At 49.2% G+C, this 14,063-nt stretch overlaps 5 protein-coding genes across 5 annotated transcripts; 3 read left to right on the top strand and 2 right to left on the bottom strand.

The window, feature by feature from the left end:
* Positions 1–401: 401 nt before the first annotated feature.
* Positions 402–2,268, top strand: N7466_000641 (SKIP/SNW domain-containing protein; the record flags this gene model as incomplete). Its single annotated transcript, XM_057160039.1, has 3 exons — positions 402–548; positions 621–2,051; positions 2,110–2,268. 3 exons carry the CDS (start codon positions 402–404, stop codon positions 2,266–2,268), a joined length of 1,737 nt encoding a protein of 578 aa, XP_057026287.1.
* Positions 2,269–3,010: 742 nt separating this feature from the next.
* Positions 3,011–3,799, top strand: N7466_000640 (uncharacterized protein; the record flags this gene model as incomplete). The annotated part of the gene is made up of 1 exon (XM_057160038.1): positions 3,011–3,799. The coding sequence occupies one exon, from the start codon at positions 3,011–3,013 to the stop codon at positions 3,797–3,799; it is 789 nt and encodes a 262-aa protein (XP_057026286.1).
* A 971-nt stretch (positions 3,800–4,770) lies between these two features.
* Positions 4,771–6,596, top strand: N7466_000639 (FAD-dependent oxidoreductase; the record flags this gene model as incomplete). Its single annotated transcript, XM_057160037.1, has 3 exons — positions 4,771–5,018; positions 5,088–6,354; positions 6,423–6,596. 3 exons carry the CDS (start codon positions 4,771–4,773, stop codon positions 6,594–6,596), a joined length of 1,689 nt encoding a protein of 562 aa, XP_057026285.1.
* Positions 6,597–6,893: 297 nt separating this feature from the next.
* Positions 6,894–8,410, bottom strand: ayg1 (heptaketide hydrolyase ayg1; the record flags this gene model as incomplete). Its single annotated transcript, XM_057160036.1, has 5 exons — positions 6,894–7,073; positions 7,130–7,262; positions 7,331–8,079; positions 8,167–8,241; positions 8,315–8,410. The coding sequence occupies 5 exons, from the start codon at positions 8,408–8,410 to the stop codon at positions 6,894–6,896; spliced, it is 1,233 nt and encodes a 410-aa protein (XP_057026284.1).
* A 997-nt stretch (positions 8,411–9,407) lies between these two features.
* Positions 9,408–11,982, bottom strand: abr1 (multicopper oxidase abr1; the record flags this gene model as incomplete). The annotated part of the gene is made up of 2 exons (XM_057160035.1): positions 9,408–11,585; positions 11,647–11,982. 2 exons carry the CDS (start codon positions 11,980–11,982, stop codon positions 9,408–9,410), a joined length of 2,514 nt encoding a protein of 837 aa, XP_057026283.1.
* Between the last annotated feature and the right edge of the window lie 2,081 nt (positions 11,983–14,063).

Below are 14,063 nucleotides of genomic sequence, written 5' to 3'. Positions count from 1 at the left end.
GGTTCTCTTGTACTTTATTGCATTTTTTATTTTATTTTTCACACAGTCGCCACAGAACATTCTCTGCTCATGTCGTCATACACAAGAGTTTTGGTGAACATAAGATCTCCAGATGTCGATTATTTGTTCCCATAAAATTTACTCTAGATTCATGAAGCTGAGACAATATTAAAAATAAACAACATGAAGAAGCTTGGAAATAATCTTGTTGTTCAAATCTTCCAGTATGTTTACTTTCAACGCTTCGCACTAAACGTTGGTGAATCGTGAGGGCGACCATGGTAGGGCGGGCCTAATACACCTCTTGCGCAGCCTCCCAAAAGCTAAGCGCATCACTGCGAGATCTTCATCTCTCCCAACCACCCTGACTTGAAAGCGTTGCTTTGCTCTTAAGTCGCACAATGGCTTCTCTTGCGTCGGGGCTTTTCAAGTCCCTCCCAAAGCCTAAATACTCTGGCGAGGAGGAAGAATTACCCAAGCATGCGCAACCCCGTGGTCCACGTGTAGTGGGCGCCGACCAGCTTGACGAGACTCAAGTTGTCCTACGGGTAAGCTTAACACAGACGTGTTTGATGATTGCCATGTAAGCTGACCTAGCATGTTATTTTTTTTTTTTACAGAAAACTGGCCCCCCACCCTACGGAAACCGAACAGGATGGCGACCGCGAAACCCCGAAGATTTTGGCGACGGCGGCGCGTTCCCGGAGATTCTAGTGGCACAATACCCCCTCGATATGGGTCGGAAGGGAACACCCTCAACATCCAATGCGCTTGCAGTCCAGGTGGATGCCGAGGGCAAAGTCAAGTACGATGCGATTGCCCGCCGCGGTCATAGCGATAACCGCATTGTTCATGCTTCGTTCAAGGATTTGATCCCGCTGCGGCAGCGGGTGGATATGGGAGAAATCTCTCTTGACAGACCATCTGAAGAGGACGTTCAGGCACAGATGGAAAAGACAAAGAATGCGCTGGCTATCCTGGTTGATGGAGCTGTGACCGCACAGAAAGCCAAGACCGTCAAGGGCGGAAGCAGAGCTGAGCCGACTTTTGTCCGATACACGCCTGCTAACCAGATGGGCAATAATGACCCCAAGAATGACCGGATTATGAAGATTGTGGAGCGACAGCAAGATCCTATGGAGCCTCCCAAGTTTAAGCACAAGAAGATTCCCCGTGGCCCGCCATCCCCTCCACCTCCCGTTATGCACTCGCCAACCAGGAAGCTCACCGCCGAAGACCAAGAAGCCTGGAAGATCCCTCCACCTGTATCGAACTGGAAGAACCCGAAGGGTTACACTGTGCCCTTGGATAAGCGTTTGGCTGCGGATGGTCGTGGATTGCAGGATGTCTCGATTAACGACAAGTTTGCTCAATTTGCCGAAGCATTGTTCACTGCCGATCGTCATGCTCGTGAAGAGGTGCAACTCCGTGCTCAGATGCAGCAGAAGCTGGCAGAGAAGGAGAAAGCTCAAAAGGAGGAGCACCTACGACAATTGGCACAAAAGGCCCGCGAGGACCGTGCTGGACCCAGTCGCCGTGAATCTCGACCCCGATCTCGATCCCGTAGCGCCAGCCGCAGTGTTTCCTCTTATTCTTCGAGGTCTGGTACCCCGAGTGAAGACGAAGGTGCAGCTCGGGAGCGAGAGCGGGAGCGTCGTGAACGGCGACAGGAGAATGAGCGGCAGCTTCGCCAATCCCGCATGGGTACGGAGCGTCGGATTCAGACTATGGCGCGTGAACAGAACCGTGATATCTCCGAAAAGGTGGCTCTCGGATTGGCCAAGCCAACCCAGAGCTCCGAATCCATGTGGGATTCGCGCCTGTTCAACCAAACTAGCGGCATGAACGCCGGTTTCAATGAAGATAATCATTATGATAAACCATTGTTCGCTGCGCAGGACGCTATCAATAGTATCTATCGTCCTCGGGCTCAAGCCGATGCTGATGACGAGGGGGCTGATGAGGGTGAGATGAGCAAGATCCAGAAGACCAACCGCTTTGAGGTTCTGGGACGGGCTAAGGAAGGTTTCCGTGGTGCTGCTGATGCCGAGGTAAGCATAACCATACTCCGTGGAAAGGAAGTTCTCGCTAATAAGTGACATTTAATAGGAGCGCCAGGGTCCTGTCCAATTCGAAAAGGACACGGCCGATCCGTTCGGCATCGACAGCATGATTGCCGATGTGACCACGGGTCAGAAACGCTACGGAATCCAGGAGTCCGAGACAGACGATCGTGGATCCAAGCGTGCCCGAGTGGATGATGACTAAATTACTGTATTATTGTGCATTATACGACTTTCTGGTTTACTTTTTTGTGCCCTTGGGCTGCAAGGCGATTCGAGGGCAGTCTTGCGTGCATTACGGGCGTTCGGCGATGCGATATCTACAACAATTCCCAGTTCAGATAACCAAAATTCAAGCGACTTTATTGATATTTCTCGTGCACTTACTTCCGAAGGGTCTGGGTTTGATATTTTTCAAGGGCCTTTTTGCTCATTGCTCTCTCCAGTAATTAAACTGCCAGGAAAAGTTCCAATCGCTCCTGGGAATGCCTTGATGAAAATCAGTCTGCTTGTCCGCTAATATGGAGGCCAGCGTCCTCAATGCTTTCGAGACAGACCGGACCTTTATTAGCCCAATGCATCAAGGGATATAGACCGGATTGCTGAGCAGCCTGGCCTCACCCAGTGCGCACGACCGGAGCAAAAAGCGCGGGAACAGCTAAGTAAGCAGCTCGTCTCAACAAAACGCTTGCCACCATGTGCATTGTGCCCAGTAATCGCTCATGAGACTGCGTTGAATCTTTTCTCTATTGTTCTTTTTTTACGACCACCTGACGCATCGACTGAGACGTCGCAATAAGCCGATGCGGAAAAATGCAATTGTCACGTCGCCCTATCATAGGTGCGTATGGACATCTGAACTGGCTGTGTGCTATGGCTCTTCACCTTCTTGTGAACTTAACACTATCGGACAACACAAATTCTAAGCACTGATAATATAGATGATCATGGAGGTTATACAACGGACTGAGTCATTCAAAATAAATAACGGCCGACTGGAGTTTTCCTATGTTCAGGTATTTGTCCGGCAAGACGGCGTACTATATACCGGGAAATGGCCGAATCGATTTGATTCACCGAAGACGCTAGAAGATCTTCGGGACATCGACAAAGTTCAAACGGAGGATAGAGGTCCAGAGGTGGATCCTACTTGGTCAGCAATTTATTTGAAAAAGCCAGATCTCCTGGCGTACAACAATCCAAATCTCGAAACGCAAATCGCTCGCGAAGTTCAAACATGTGAGCTTCTTCGCAAAAATCCCCATCCGAACATTGCCTCTTACTACGGCTACCAAGAAACTCGTGGCCGAGTTTCTGCGCTATGCTTCAAGCGATACAAGTCCTCTTTACTTGAAGCAGTCAACCCTCAGCGCCTTGGTAAAGCCGCTTTCCTCTCATCTGCGCGAGAACTAGTGAAAAGGGATATGAAAAATGCGTTGGACGGGATTTTGCCTGCCATCAAACACTTGCATTCCCTTGGACTTGTGCACAACGACCTTAACCCTTCGAACGTCATGCTTGACGATGACGGTACCTTTATTCTTATCGATTTCGATAGCTGTCGATATATCGGGGAGTCTCTACGCCAAAGCAAAACGAAGCGAACAGTCTACTGGCATGATGCCTCTATCGATACCTCGCTCGAGAAAAATGACCTTGACGCTTTTAAGGATCTGCAGATCTGGCTATGTGGACCAGCCGATGAAGAATTCGTCTTTAAAGGAGCAACTTGTTAGTAGAAAGCCAATCCCAAGTGGATCGGTTTCTCCCTTATTGACCAAAGTACTTGTCATCTTAGCTTAAATTGATCCAATAGAAATCCGTACCGTTAGTTCATCAGAAGTTTCTGCTGTTCACATACTTCTAAGCCTCGATATTGTAGCATGCACAGTTAGGGAGTCAAATATATGAGCCCTTTAGTGCTAACGGGTCTGGGCTTCAATCCACGTAAGTCCCTGCATATGTTTGTCCACTTATCGCCAGCAGGAGGGTATAGTGTAGGGTCACAATATGCCTCACTGTTTGGGTATATTCCACTGGAATTGGGTCAACAGAACAGTGGAGAATGAGATTGGTTATTAATGCGATCAGTTAGTAGCAAAATGATTCATATCAACAAATACCGTTTAAATTGAAATGGACCTCACCCATCATTTTTTGTTCTCGGGTGCTTCTAATTTACATGACAGCTCAAATTGATTTGCTCGTCCTGTGCATTTGAACTGCCAAGTGCTGGTCTAACCGCAGCCTCGTTCTAAAAGTGCCAAGAGGATAGAGACGGCCTGTTCGGTATGATTTGTCCGTGGATGCAGGCTTTAGCCTAACCTTTGGAGCATTAGCCAGTCATAGCATTACAACCTCAGAAGGATTTTGGGGCCAAATATCGGCTCACTCAGGAATGACGGACTATTTGCCCCGCTAATCTGGAGTGAATACTACCATCTCCCGATGTTCGGCCGCGTTTACCCCAGTCTAGTCCACGCACTAGCCGAGATTGGCCATATAATTTATGTAAACACTATGAAGTACGGACAATTTGAAACCCTGGGACATGGAAGTGGAGCCTCATAGGCTAAAATTTGCTCTGCCCCTACACCCTGCATATGGGCGTACACTGTTAAGCCTGACGTCAACTGGTACAAATAGTTATTTAATGTAGCATGCAGTGCCCCTGCGCCAGACTGATACATCATATGTACCACACACAATGATTTTCCGCCAATCCTACATCGCGTCGTTGTTGGCAGTACTGCCCCAGGCGTTGACCTCTTCTACATGTCGTTGCTTCCCAGGCGATTCTTGCTGGCCATCTGAACGTGCCTGGTCACAATTCAATAAGACTATCGACGGACGACTAATTAAAACGGTCCCGCTTGGCACACCGTGTCATGCGCCTGACTACAATGCTACCACTTGCGCAGCGTTGGAGGCTGGATGGAAGCTTCCAGAGGAACAGTTTGTCCACACGGAATGCTTATGCTAAATTCTGTAAGAAAAAAAAAGCTGAATCTGTGGTTCTTCTAGTTACGATTCGTCTTCCTCCGTAATGGCCCCGTTTTTTGCCAATGGAACATGTGACCCTTATCACCCTGTCTCGAAGCCTTGCACCTTGGGCAATTACGTTCGGTACAGCGTGAATGTCACCAGCCCCTCTCAAATTTCGTCAACCTTGAAATTCGCAACAATTCACAACATTCGTGTAATCATTCGAAACACTGGTCATGACTACAATGGCAAGTCGACTGGGGCTGGAGCTCTTGCAATCTGGACCCATCATCTCAAGGATCTAGAAATCCATGATTATAAGGACACTCACTACAATGGCAAGGCCATCACTATGGGGGCTGGTATCCAAGGCTTCGAAGCCTATGAGATTGCAGATGAAAACGATCTCCAAGTCGTTGGAGGGGAATGCCCTACCGTGGGTCTGGCAGGTGGATATAGTCAAGGAGGTGGACACTCGGCTCTTTCTTCCCGTTACGGGCTAGGTGCAGATCAAGTCTTGAAATGGGAAGTTATCGATGGCCAGGGTAACTTTATCACCGCCACTCGAGATAACGAGTATTCTGATATCTTTTGGGCACTGAGTGGTGGTGGCGGTGGCACCTATGGAGTCGTCTGGTCCATGACCTCGAAGGCGCATCCCGGAACCCCTGTTTCTGGCCTCAATTTGACTTACACTAGCACCAATCTCACGGCGGATACCTTCTATAGCACCATTGAGAAGTTTCACGAGAACCTTCCTGCTCTCGTTGACGCGGGTGCCATGTGTATCTGGTACTTTACTAACAGTTCCTTCTCGATCTCTCCGATCACTGGCCCCAATATTCCTGTTGCCAAGTTGGTGAATCTCCTTGAGCCTTTCACCACAAGCCTTGATAATCTTCACATCAACTACACCATGGCAACGGGTCAATACAGTAGCTACTACAGTCAGTTCAAGAGTATGCAAGGCACGATTGAGGTTGGCATTGCGCAATATGGCGGTTATCTCATTCCCAGATCGGTGGTAGAGAACAACAACAAAGCTTTGGTTCAAGCCTATCGTGAGATCACGGAAGCTGGTGGGACTTTCATTGGTGTGGGCTTGAATGCTTCACACAAAGTCTCTGGAGACGTTTATAACGCAGTCCTTCCTGCCTGGAGAGATGCACTGATTGATACGACTTTAACCACTCCTTGGGAATGGGATAATGATGCTCTGATGCTGGAACGTCAAAACCAGATGACGTACGAGTTCATCCCCAAGCTTGAAGCACTCGCCCCTGACTCTGGTGCCTACTTGAACGAGGTATGTCTATAGAGCCAATGAAGATTTTGTCTGACAAAATTTCGCTCAAATCGCTCACCGCATTGCAGGGCAACTTCCAACAGCCCGACTTCCAGAAAGTCTTTTATGGCAGCAACTATGATGCGTTGCGCAAAATCAAGTCCAAGTACGATCCTGATGACATCTTCTACGCCAAGACCGCGGTTGGATCTGCCGAGTGGAGCGAAGCAAATGATGGCCGGTTGTGCAAGGTAGACCAATGAAGACCCTCGCCGGTTGAGATAAGTAGTTTATAAAATTCCATATGATGGTGGAAATAGTTCTTAGAGATGTGCATGACATGAGACAATTGTTGGACATTAGACACATTTTAGCAAAACTTCACCAGGCATCCATTATCATGTCTATATAGTGGCATACACATGTGACGGGCGAAGAAATCAATGAATTGAAATGACAGTGGGTGGGACAAAACATATGAAAGTCATGTACTCCAAGATTCACATTAAGTAGGACAGAAAAACTATTTGTCATACATCGAAGTCTTGCCAACATCGGCTCTAGTTCTTGAGCTCCGTTTTGTTGGGAGACAGCACATCCTCCAGCCACTTGTAGGAGACTGGCAGACTGTTAGGGTATCCCATATGCACCATGCCTTCAAAGAAACGACCTTCTTTGGGTCCACCGTGGTTAAACAGCACCAGACAATCTTCGATGGGGACGACACCATCGTTCACGCCCTGGAGCCAATGTCAGCTATAGATCAAATCTCCAAAAGATAAAGAGGGAGACGAACATTGAGCAGCAGCAATCTGCAGTTGGGCTGATCAACAACCCCAGTCTCGACGAGAGAGAACTTCTTCTGGGAGTTCTGGATGAAATCCTCTGTGGTAGAATAGCCATACTTTTCAGCCCAGCAATCGGTGATCCTGTAATCAAACACATCAGCCTCAAACCCTCAATTTGACCTGCGAAAAAGATAGCTCTTTCCACTCACGTAAACGGATACTCGTGGTCATTGACCTTGGCCAACCACTCCGGACTAAGGAAATGATGCGACCCAGGCCCATGAGCCACAGAGCCCACAAGCTGATCGCGATGCGTACAAGCCGCGCGAATGGCATAAAAGCCACCAGCACTAAGTCCCCAAGCCGCAACCCGACTCATATCAAACTCAGGTCGCCCCGCCATATACTGCAGCACAGCAGTCCACTGGCGATCCGCGGACTCCGGATCCGCAGGGTCCGCCGGCGAATCCGCAGTGCCTGGAATCTCGCAGATCACCGTTGCCCAGCCGCGGTTGATGATCTCATGGGTCCGCTGGCTGTTGTCAGGCCTGTAGCCGTCCAATCCTGTCATGAGCAGCACGACGGGGACGGGGTTCGAGGCGGTTGCTTCGACGGGCACGCGGATGTACAGCGGGATGCTGGGACCGTCATTTGCGGCGCGGTGTGTGTGGGGGATGATCACCTCTTTGATGATTGGGTTCCAGAGGGAGGCGGCCTTGAGATACAGGTCTTTCTGGCGGTCGAAGGCTGCGCGCTTGACGGCGTTGTCGGGGCGCGTGGTTGGGCTTACGTAGGGGAAGCGGGCGATGCGGAGGACGACTGATGCGCGGCGGTAGAGGTCGGCTGCGCGGGATGGGTGGTCGTATTCGAGGGCTTTGATGGCTTCCTTTTCGAGTTCGTCGACTATTGGTAGGAAAGTGTTGGTGTAGGCGTCTGTGAATGGATCGTTGATGTTGTTCTATGTATTATGTTAGTCTTCTTTTTCGAAAGTGGAATTGATTTGACTAATGCCAGTTCCATCAATTCATATTGGATCTATACTCACTGCGATCAGCGACTCGAAAATAGGTTCAAAGTCCTCGAATGATCCATCGTGGAAGGGATAGATGGATTTCGAACACTGTATCATGTACGGTCAGCGGTTGTGCTTTTGTATAGATGCCCGGATTCAAGCAATAGTAAGTAGAACTCACACAAAACTTCCACTTTGTCTCCCAAAGAGCCTTGATAGATCCTTTGTGAGGGTACACCGTATCAAAACGGTCTCCCATCATCCATTTGGTGGCCATTGTGAATATCAAGATATTCAAATGTTTGGATATCCAAGTGTAGATAGATTAGACTGTGTTTGAGTTGATCTAATAGAAAAACCAAACTACGAGATTTTAAAGAAGAAAGACAACTAATTATCCACTGGGCGGATCACTTCGATTTATTGTACAGTCGCCTAGTCCCTACTACTGAGAACAGAAGAATCCAAGTAAGCTTTACAAGTATGATCCATGGATGATTTTTCGAGGATGAAAACAGTAAGCGGGGATGGCCAAGCGTCACGGGGATTGTTGCACAGAGCTTCGGAGAATAAAGAACGCAGTAGTCCTCAGTTCAGCGATCCATAGCTTCGATGACTTGACCTCGGAGACATTTCCCGCGCGAGAACAAGGGGTTGGTCTATTTCCGCATGCGGCGTTAGCGAATAGAGCAGGATCAGACTCCACTAGTATTTAGTACGCTGTATTTTCGATTCACAATTTCAATACTCAATTTTGAATAGATATGAGGCTTCTTTGTTTCGGTTCAAAGAAACTTCGACCTCTGGGATAAATTACAGCTGATTCAAGTTCTCTGTACGTTTGGATGTTTGGGACTTTGTCAGCTTACCTAGGAGACATGGATGTGGAATGTGACACATACACGGATTACTGCATGCGGTGAAGCGAAGTTGACATAGATCGACGCCCCTATGCTTGGCATTCTTGGGTGCCGGTGCCGAGAATCTACGATTTATGGTACTAGGTCCTGTACCTAACATTGAATTCTTGGTGGTTCAGTTTACATCATGATCCATCAGAGCTGAAGTGAAAAGACGTCGTGTATTGTTGGCATTAGGATTAAAGTCTACTTTGGTCGACTAACAATTAGCGACATGCAGCTTATATACAAGCCTGTTGAACGCAGACCAAGTGGTCTATTGCTCGTATTGTCCCCAGTACTGGAAGTCCTTGGGTAGGTCGTTGGGACTAAAAAGGTATTAGTAATTTGTGGGGTAACGAAGAAGAAGTAAACTTACCCAGAGTCAGGAGCAGGATGAATGACTTCATCACCGTCCTTGACATATTCGTTGTTCTGGTGGGCATTAGGCCAGTCACCCTTGGTATCATCTGTGTGAGCGACGATAGGCTTGCCGTCCGGTCCGCCAGGAACTTGAGCTTGGGACAGGTCGTTGTGGGGGTTAGGCCACGGGCCCTTGGTATCCTCTGTGTGTCCATAGATAGGCGGGCGGCCATCACTTCCATCGCCAATCTGGGCGTGGTTCTGATCAACGTGAGGCTGAGGCCATGGGCCCTTAGAATCGTGCTCATGGGCGTAAATGGGCTCGTCGTGAGCGGGTGGGTACACAGGAATTAACTCCACAGGGTGGGGAGCAGGATGCTCCGGGGCCACTTGGGGTGCAGGAGCTGGCGCATGGTGACCAACAGGTGCAGGTGCATAGGGGACTGGGGCAGCATGGGGAGCTGGTGCGACATGGGGAGCCGGAGCCGGGGCAGCGTGCGGAGCTGGAGCAGCATGGGGAGCTGGTGCGGCATGGGGAGCTGGTGCGACATGGGGAGCTGGTGCGACATGGGGAGCTGGTGCGACATGGGGAGCCGGTGCGACATGGGGAGCTGGTGCGACATGGGGAGCCGGGGCAGCGTGCGGAGCTGGAGCAGCATGGGGAGCTGGAGCAGCATGGGGAGCTGGAGCGGCATGGGGAGCTGGTGCGGCATAGGGAGCAGAACCTTTGGAGCCGGGAGCTTGTGAAGCGGGCTTTTGAGCATCAGATCCTTTGGCCTTAGTGGTCTGTGGAGCTGGCGGTGCAGCAGCGGCAGGTGCCACAACTGCTGGTTTCGTGTTTGTCGCAGGCGCGGCAGCCTTGGCTAGTCCATGATACGTAGCGCCGTGGTCATTGTCTGAAACCTCGGTATTTGCGCCTGACAGATCCAGTCCTTTCTTGCCAGCAGCATTTCCAGACGAGGGAGCCGGATAGGCTGCGCACGCGTCATAGTGGCTCTGAGGGGGAGGGTTCACGGATTGAGGGAAAGTTTCCGGGGCCTCAATGATAGTTGCCATCAAACCAGCCTCGACATGCCATTCGATGTGGCAGTGGAGCAGCCAGACACCCGGGTTATCAGCTCGGAATCGGATGACAGTGTGTCCCTGAGGCTGAACCATGATTGTATCACGGCGAATGGGTGTCTGTGAGACGTTCTTGAAGTATTGTCCGGTAAAAAGACCCGAAACAGATCGCTGCAGAACCTGGAACTGGTGGCCGTGTAAGTGCCACGGATGGAGGTTGTCGTGATGGTTATTGATAACGATCTCAACAACTTCGTTATGCTTCACTATGATTGGATTGACCGATCCGTATACATCAGGGTTGGACGCAAAATCGGGACCCACTGTGTTTGCAGTGTATAGGGTTGGCACATCCTGGGGGATGTAAGTCTTGTTGTTAAGGGTAAAGCGAGCGACACCGTTAATGTCAGCAGAAGCTGCATCCAAGATGATCTGATGGTTGACGGGTTGAAGTAGAGCCTGGTGATCGGCGGGAACAAAAGCAACATCATCCACAAAGTGCTCCAAATCGTAAATTACAGGAGGTGGAGGCAGGGGCTTTGCTTCATCATACACTAGCCATGCAGTGGCATTGGGGTTGTAGTTTGCTGGAATTGCGCGGTTCTCATAGATGAACATCATGTTAACATCCATGCTGTTCCAAATGGCGAAGTTCTTGCTGGCATCTTTCTTGGTGTGGATGAGAACACTCATACGCTGTCCAGTAGCAACGCGAAGCTTCTTGTCCCCGGCCGGGTAAGGCTCGGTGTATATGCCGTCCACTTCGACCACAGTCATTTCATGTCCGTCGATTACCCAAGTGTGGCCTGGCCAGTTACCAATGCAAATGATATGTACCAGATACGTCTTGTTTGGCTGGACCTTGATTTTCGTGTTTTTGGAATCGTTGATGAGTACCGAATTGGGAAGTGGCTCATTGCCATGGAAAGCTGCCTCATTTTGGGTCGATTGGTACTTCTCAAGTAAATCCGGCATCTGGTCATGATACCAATCGCTCAGAGTAAGAGTGAACTCCTCGTCATATTGGAATGGGGGCTTAGGATCATGGACAATCAAAGCACCACGGAGACCATCGGGGTATTGGCCCATGTTGTGCGAGTGATACCAGTAGGTTCCGGTTTGGTTGATCTAGGTTATCGTGTTAGTGTATTGTTAAATACTGTATTATTGAAGGCAATCGGCTACTCACGTCGAAATGGTACTGAAAGTGCTTGCCCGGAGCGATGGGACACTGGGTAACAGAGCTGTCTCCGTCCATGACACCGGTTCCAAATTGGCGGATTCCATGCCAGTGGATACCGGTCGATTGGTTTCCGAGATGGTTGTTCACATCTACGATCAGTCGATCACCGACGTCGACATCAATCTGTGGACACGGCCATTGACCATTGATACCAATCACAGGCCGCTCAAATCCATCCGGGGAGGCATTGACCCAAGTGATGTTCCAATCCAGGTAGACATCCTTAGCGGCTGCCAACTTGGCCGCCCATCCAGCCAGAAGAAGGAAATTAAGCTTTGCCATCGTAGTCGTATAACGAATGACTATCAAACTTGCAATCGGAGGGATACCTAAATCCTCCGATATAGTGATGCAAGCTGATCAAATTGCGGAAGGCCGGAAAAAAATTAAGAATAAAAAAGAGTGTGTCGGCCGCTGTGTTAGTCGAACAAAACAAGGGCATCACTTCCTTTAACAATGCTCCAATCGAGCTGCGGTAGGGAGTAATGTTGTTTGGTTCCTGGATTCGGTGCCATGCTTGCTGCAATGCTAATTTCTCACGCGTCATTCAAGGACTGTAAAAACAAAGCCCTAGATACAACTGCTCTTAGTCAAGCAGTGCCCTGAGATTGACATTTTCAATCCTGAGACATTCCAATTGTGGGTTGGCCGTTGTGGCATGTTGATAAATAACCGAATCGGGCCTTCCCTTTGGACTCGTACGCAAGGGGTCGCATGCCGCCCGGGTCAGTTCCAGTGAATCATCAACAACTCAACAATAATTTGGGTAAACGTGCGGAAATCAATATCCTTGAACACTGATCTGAGCTCAGAAGCTTCCAAGCTTATAAGGTTCGTGGGTGCAATCAAGATCGCCAGTATGTGATGGTGATCTCTTTGGCTCTGTTGTATGTAGGTTTTCATTTCACCGAACATTGTTTCTGGAGATGAAACATACAGATATGCACTATGTAGTATATAAATATCACATATCAAAGTTTTCAGGTTCCGCGCCATATATGGTGGTTTTTGAAAATCTCATAGTCAAAGACTGTTGCTGCTTGGTTCGCTCATGCGACCGAAATTTGCTTCTGAGCACTTTAAAGGCTGACGTTTTATTTTGCACACCAAGTGGAACTGAGTACGGCTTCCGGCTCACCGATCGGCTCTTTGGGCCTTATATAAGCTCAGGCGCAGACTCAGTAAGCGGATCAGTTAGCTTAGCCAGGGTATCTGTTTATTGCGGCGTTCCCTTGTTTTGCCTGGTCATTCATCGAGATTTTCTTGGAAAAGCATTCTTCAACTTTAGTTATTTTCGGGGGGGGGGGAAGCTCAGTCGCGCTCTCGGTTCTCAATATCCCTCAATGGCTCATGATAAACATCATGAAGGCACGTTGCGAATAATGATTTTCATGTATGTATACCCAGTAGGTATTGACTTAAAGTAGTGGATTTCCTCCGTGTTCACTAGTTAGTTGGTGCCACGAAACCGGCCGGAAGAACCGATTCCCCGGTCATGACAAAGACCTATAATAACAGGAACAACAGGGTTTCCCCACAAGACCTTGTATTTTCTCGGCGCCAAAAAAAAAAACGGAGGATTAAGTCTGTCATGAGGTATCCCTGTCAGCCCAAGCACGAACACCAAAATAGGGCTTTTGATCCCTCAATATGGTTGCCACGTCGTATCGGCGGGGGTATGAGCGCCCACCCATTTCACACATGGGCTCCACCCCGAGCCAGCCATGGTCCCTTATCGCAGATCGTCGGTCCGGTGGATGGCCAACCGTAATCTCGAGCTCCGTATTAGAGGGCCAAGCGGGGCGTCATATCCGAAGTTCTCCATAATCGGATGACAAGGCCGGTTGCCGTCGGCTTTCCACGTTGTGTAGAAGATAGTAAAAGTGCCTACTTGGGGGCACCTGCATGGCGAGGATAGGACCTCAGGATGTATATTTTGCCCCCGATGGCCAGTGCTTTCTTTCCGGTCGATCAAGTGGACAGCGCGGGGGTACGTGCAGATTGATAAATTAGTGCTGTCCGATTGGATGATTTGGGAGAGAGACTCCAATATGTCATCATCGTATAGTAGTAATGTGCATCACTTTGCAGGTACCTTGAAGTGAATACCAGAGCTAGGGTGTTCTTGGGAGTTCTTCCCCCACAGAAAGTCAGGTACCAAGCCAACTGCACGACATAGAATGGGTCCGTGGGCAACCGGGAGCGGCGCCTAGCGCGGGGTTTTTTTTGGGATGATAAGAAGAAGGAGATAAAGTGAGATTTTGCATGGGATTTGGTAAAGCTCCAGCGATTACAAAAAAAAAAAATCAAAGTCACGGGTCTTTCCCTCTTTCCCTCCATTTTCCCTTTCGAATTAATTACAA

The sequence above is a fragment of the Penicillium verhagenii genome (genome assembly GCF_028828195.1).
Source record: "Penicillium verhagenii strain IBT 33310 chromosome Unknown utg000002l_segment0_segment0, whole genome shotgun sequence".
NCBI lineage: Eukaryota > Fungi > Ascomycota > Eurotiomycetes > Eurotiales > Aspergillaceae > Penicillium > Penicillium verhagenii.
The sequence above is the reverse complement of the archived record's forward strand: the minus strand, read 5'-3'. Positions and strand labels throughout refer to the sequence as shown.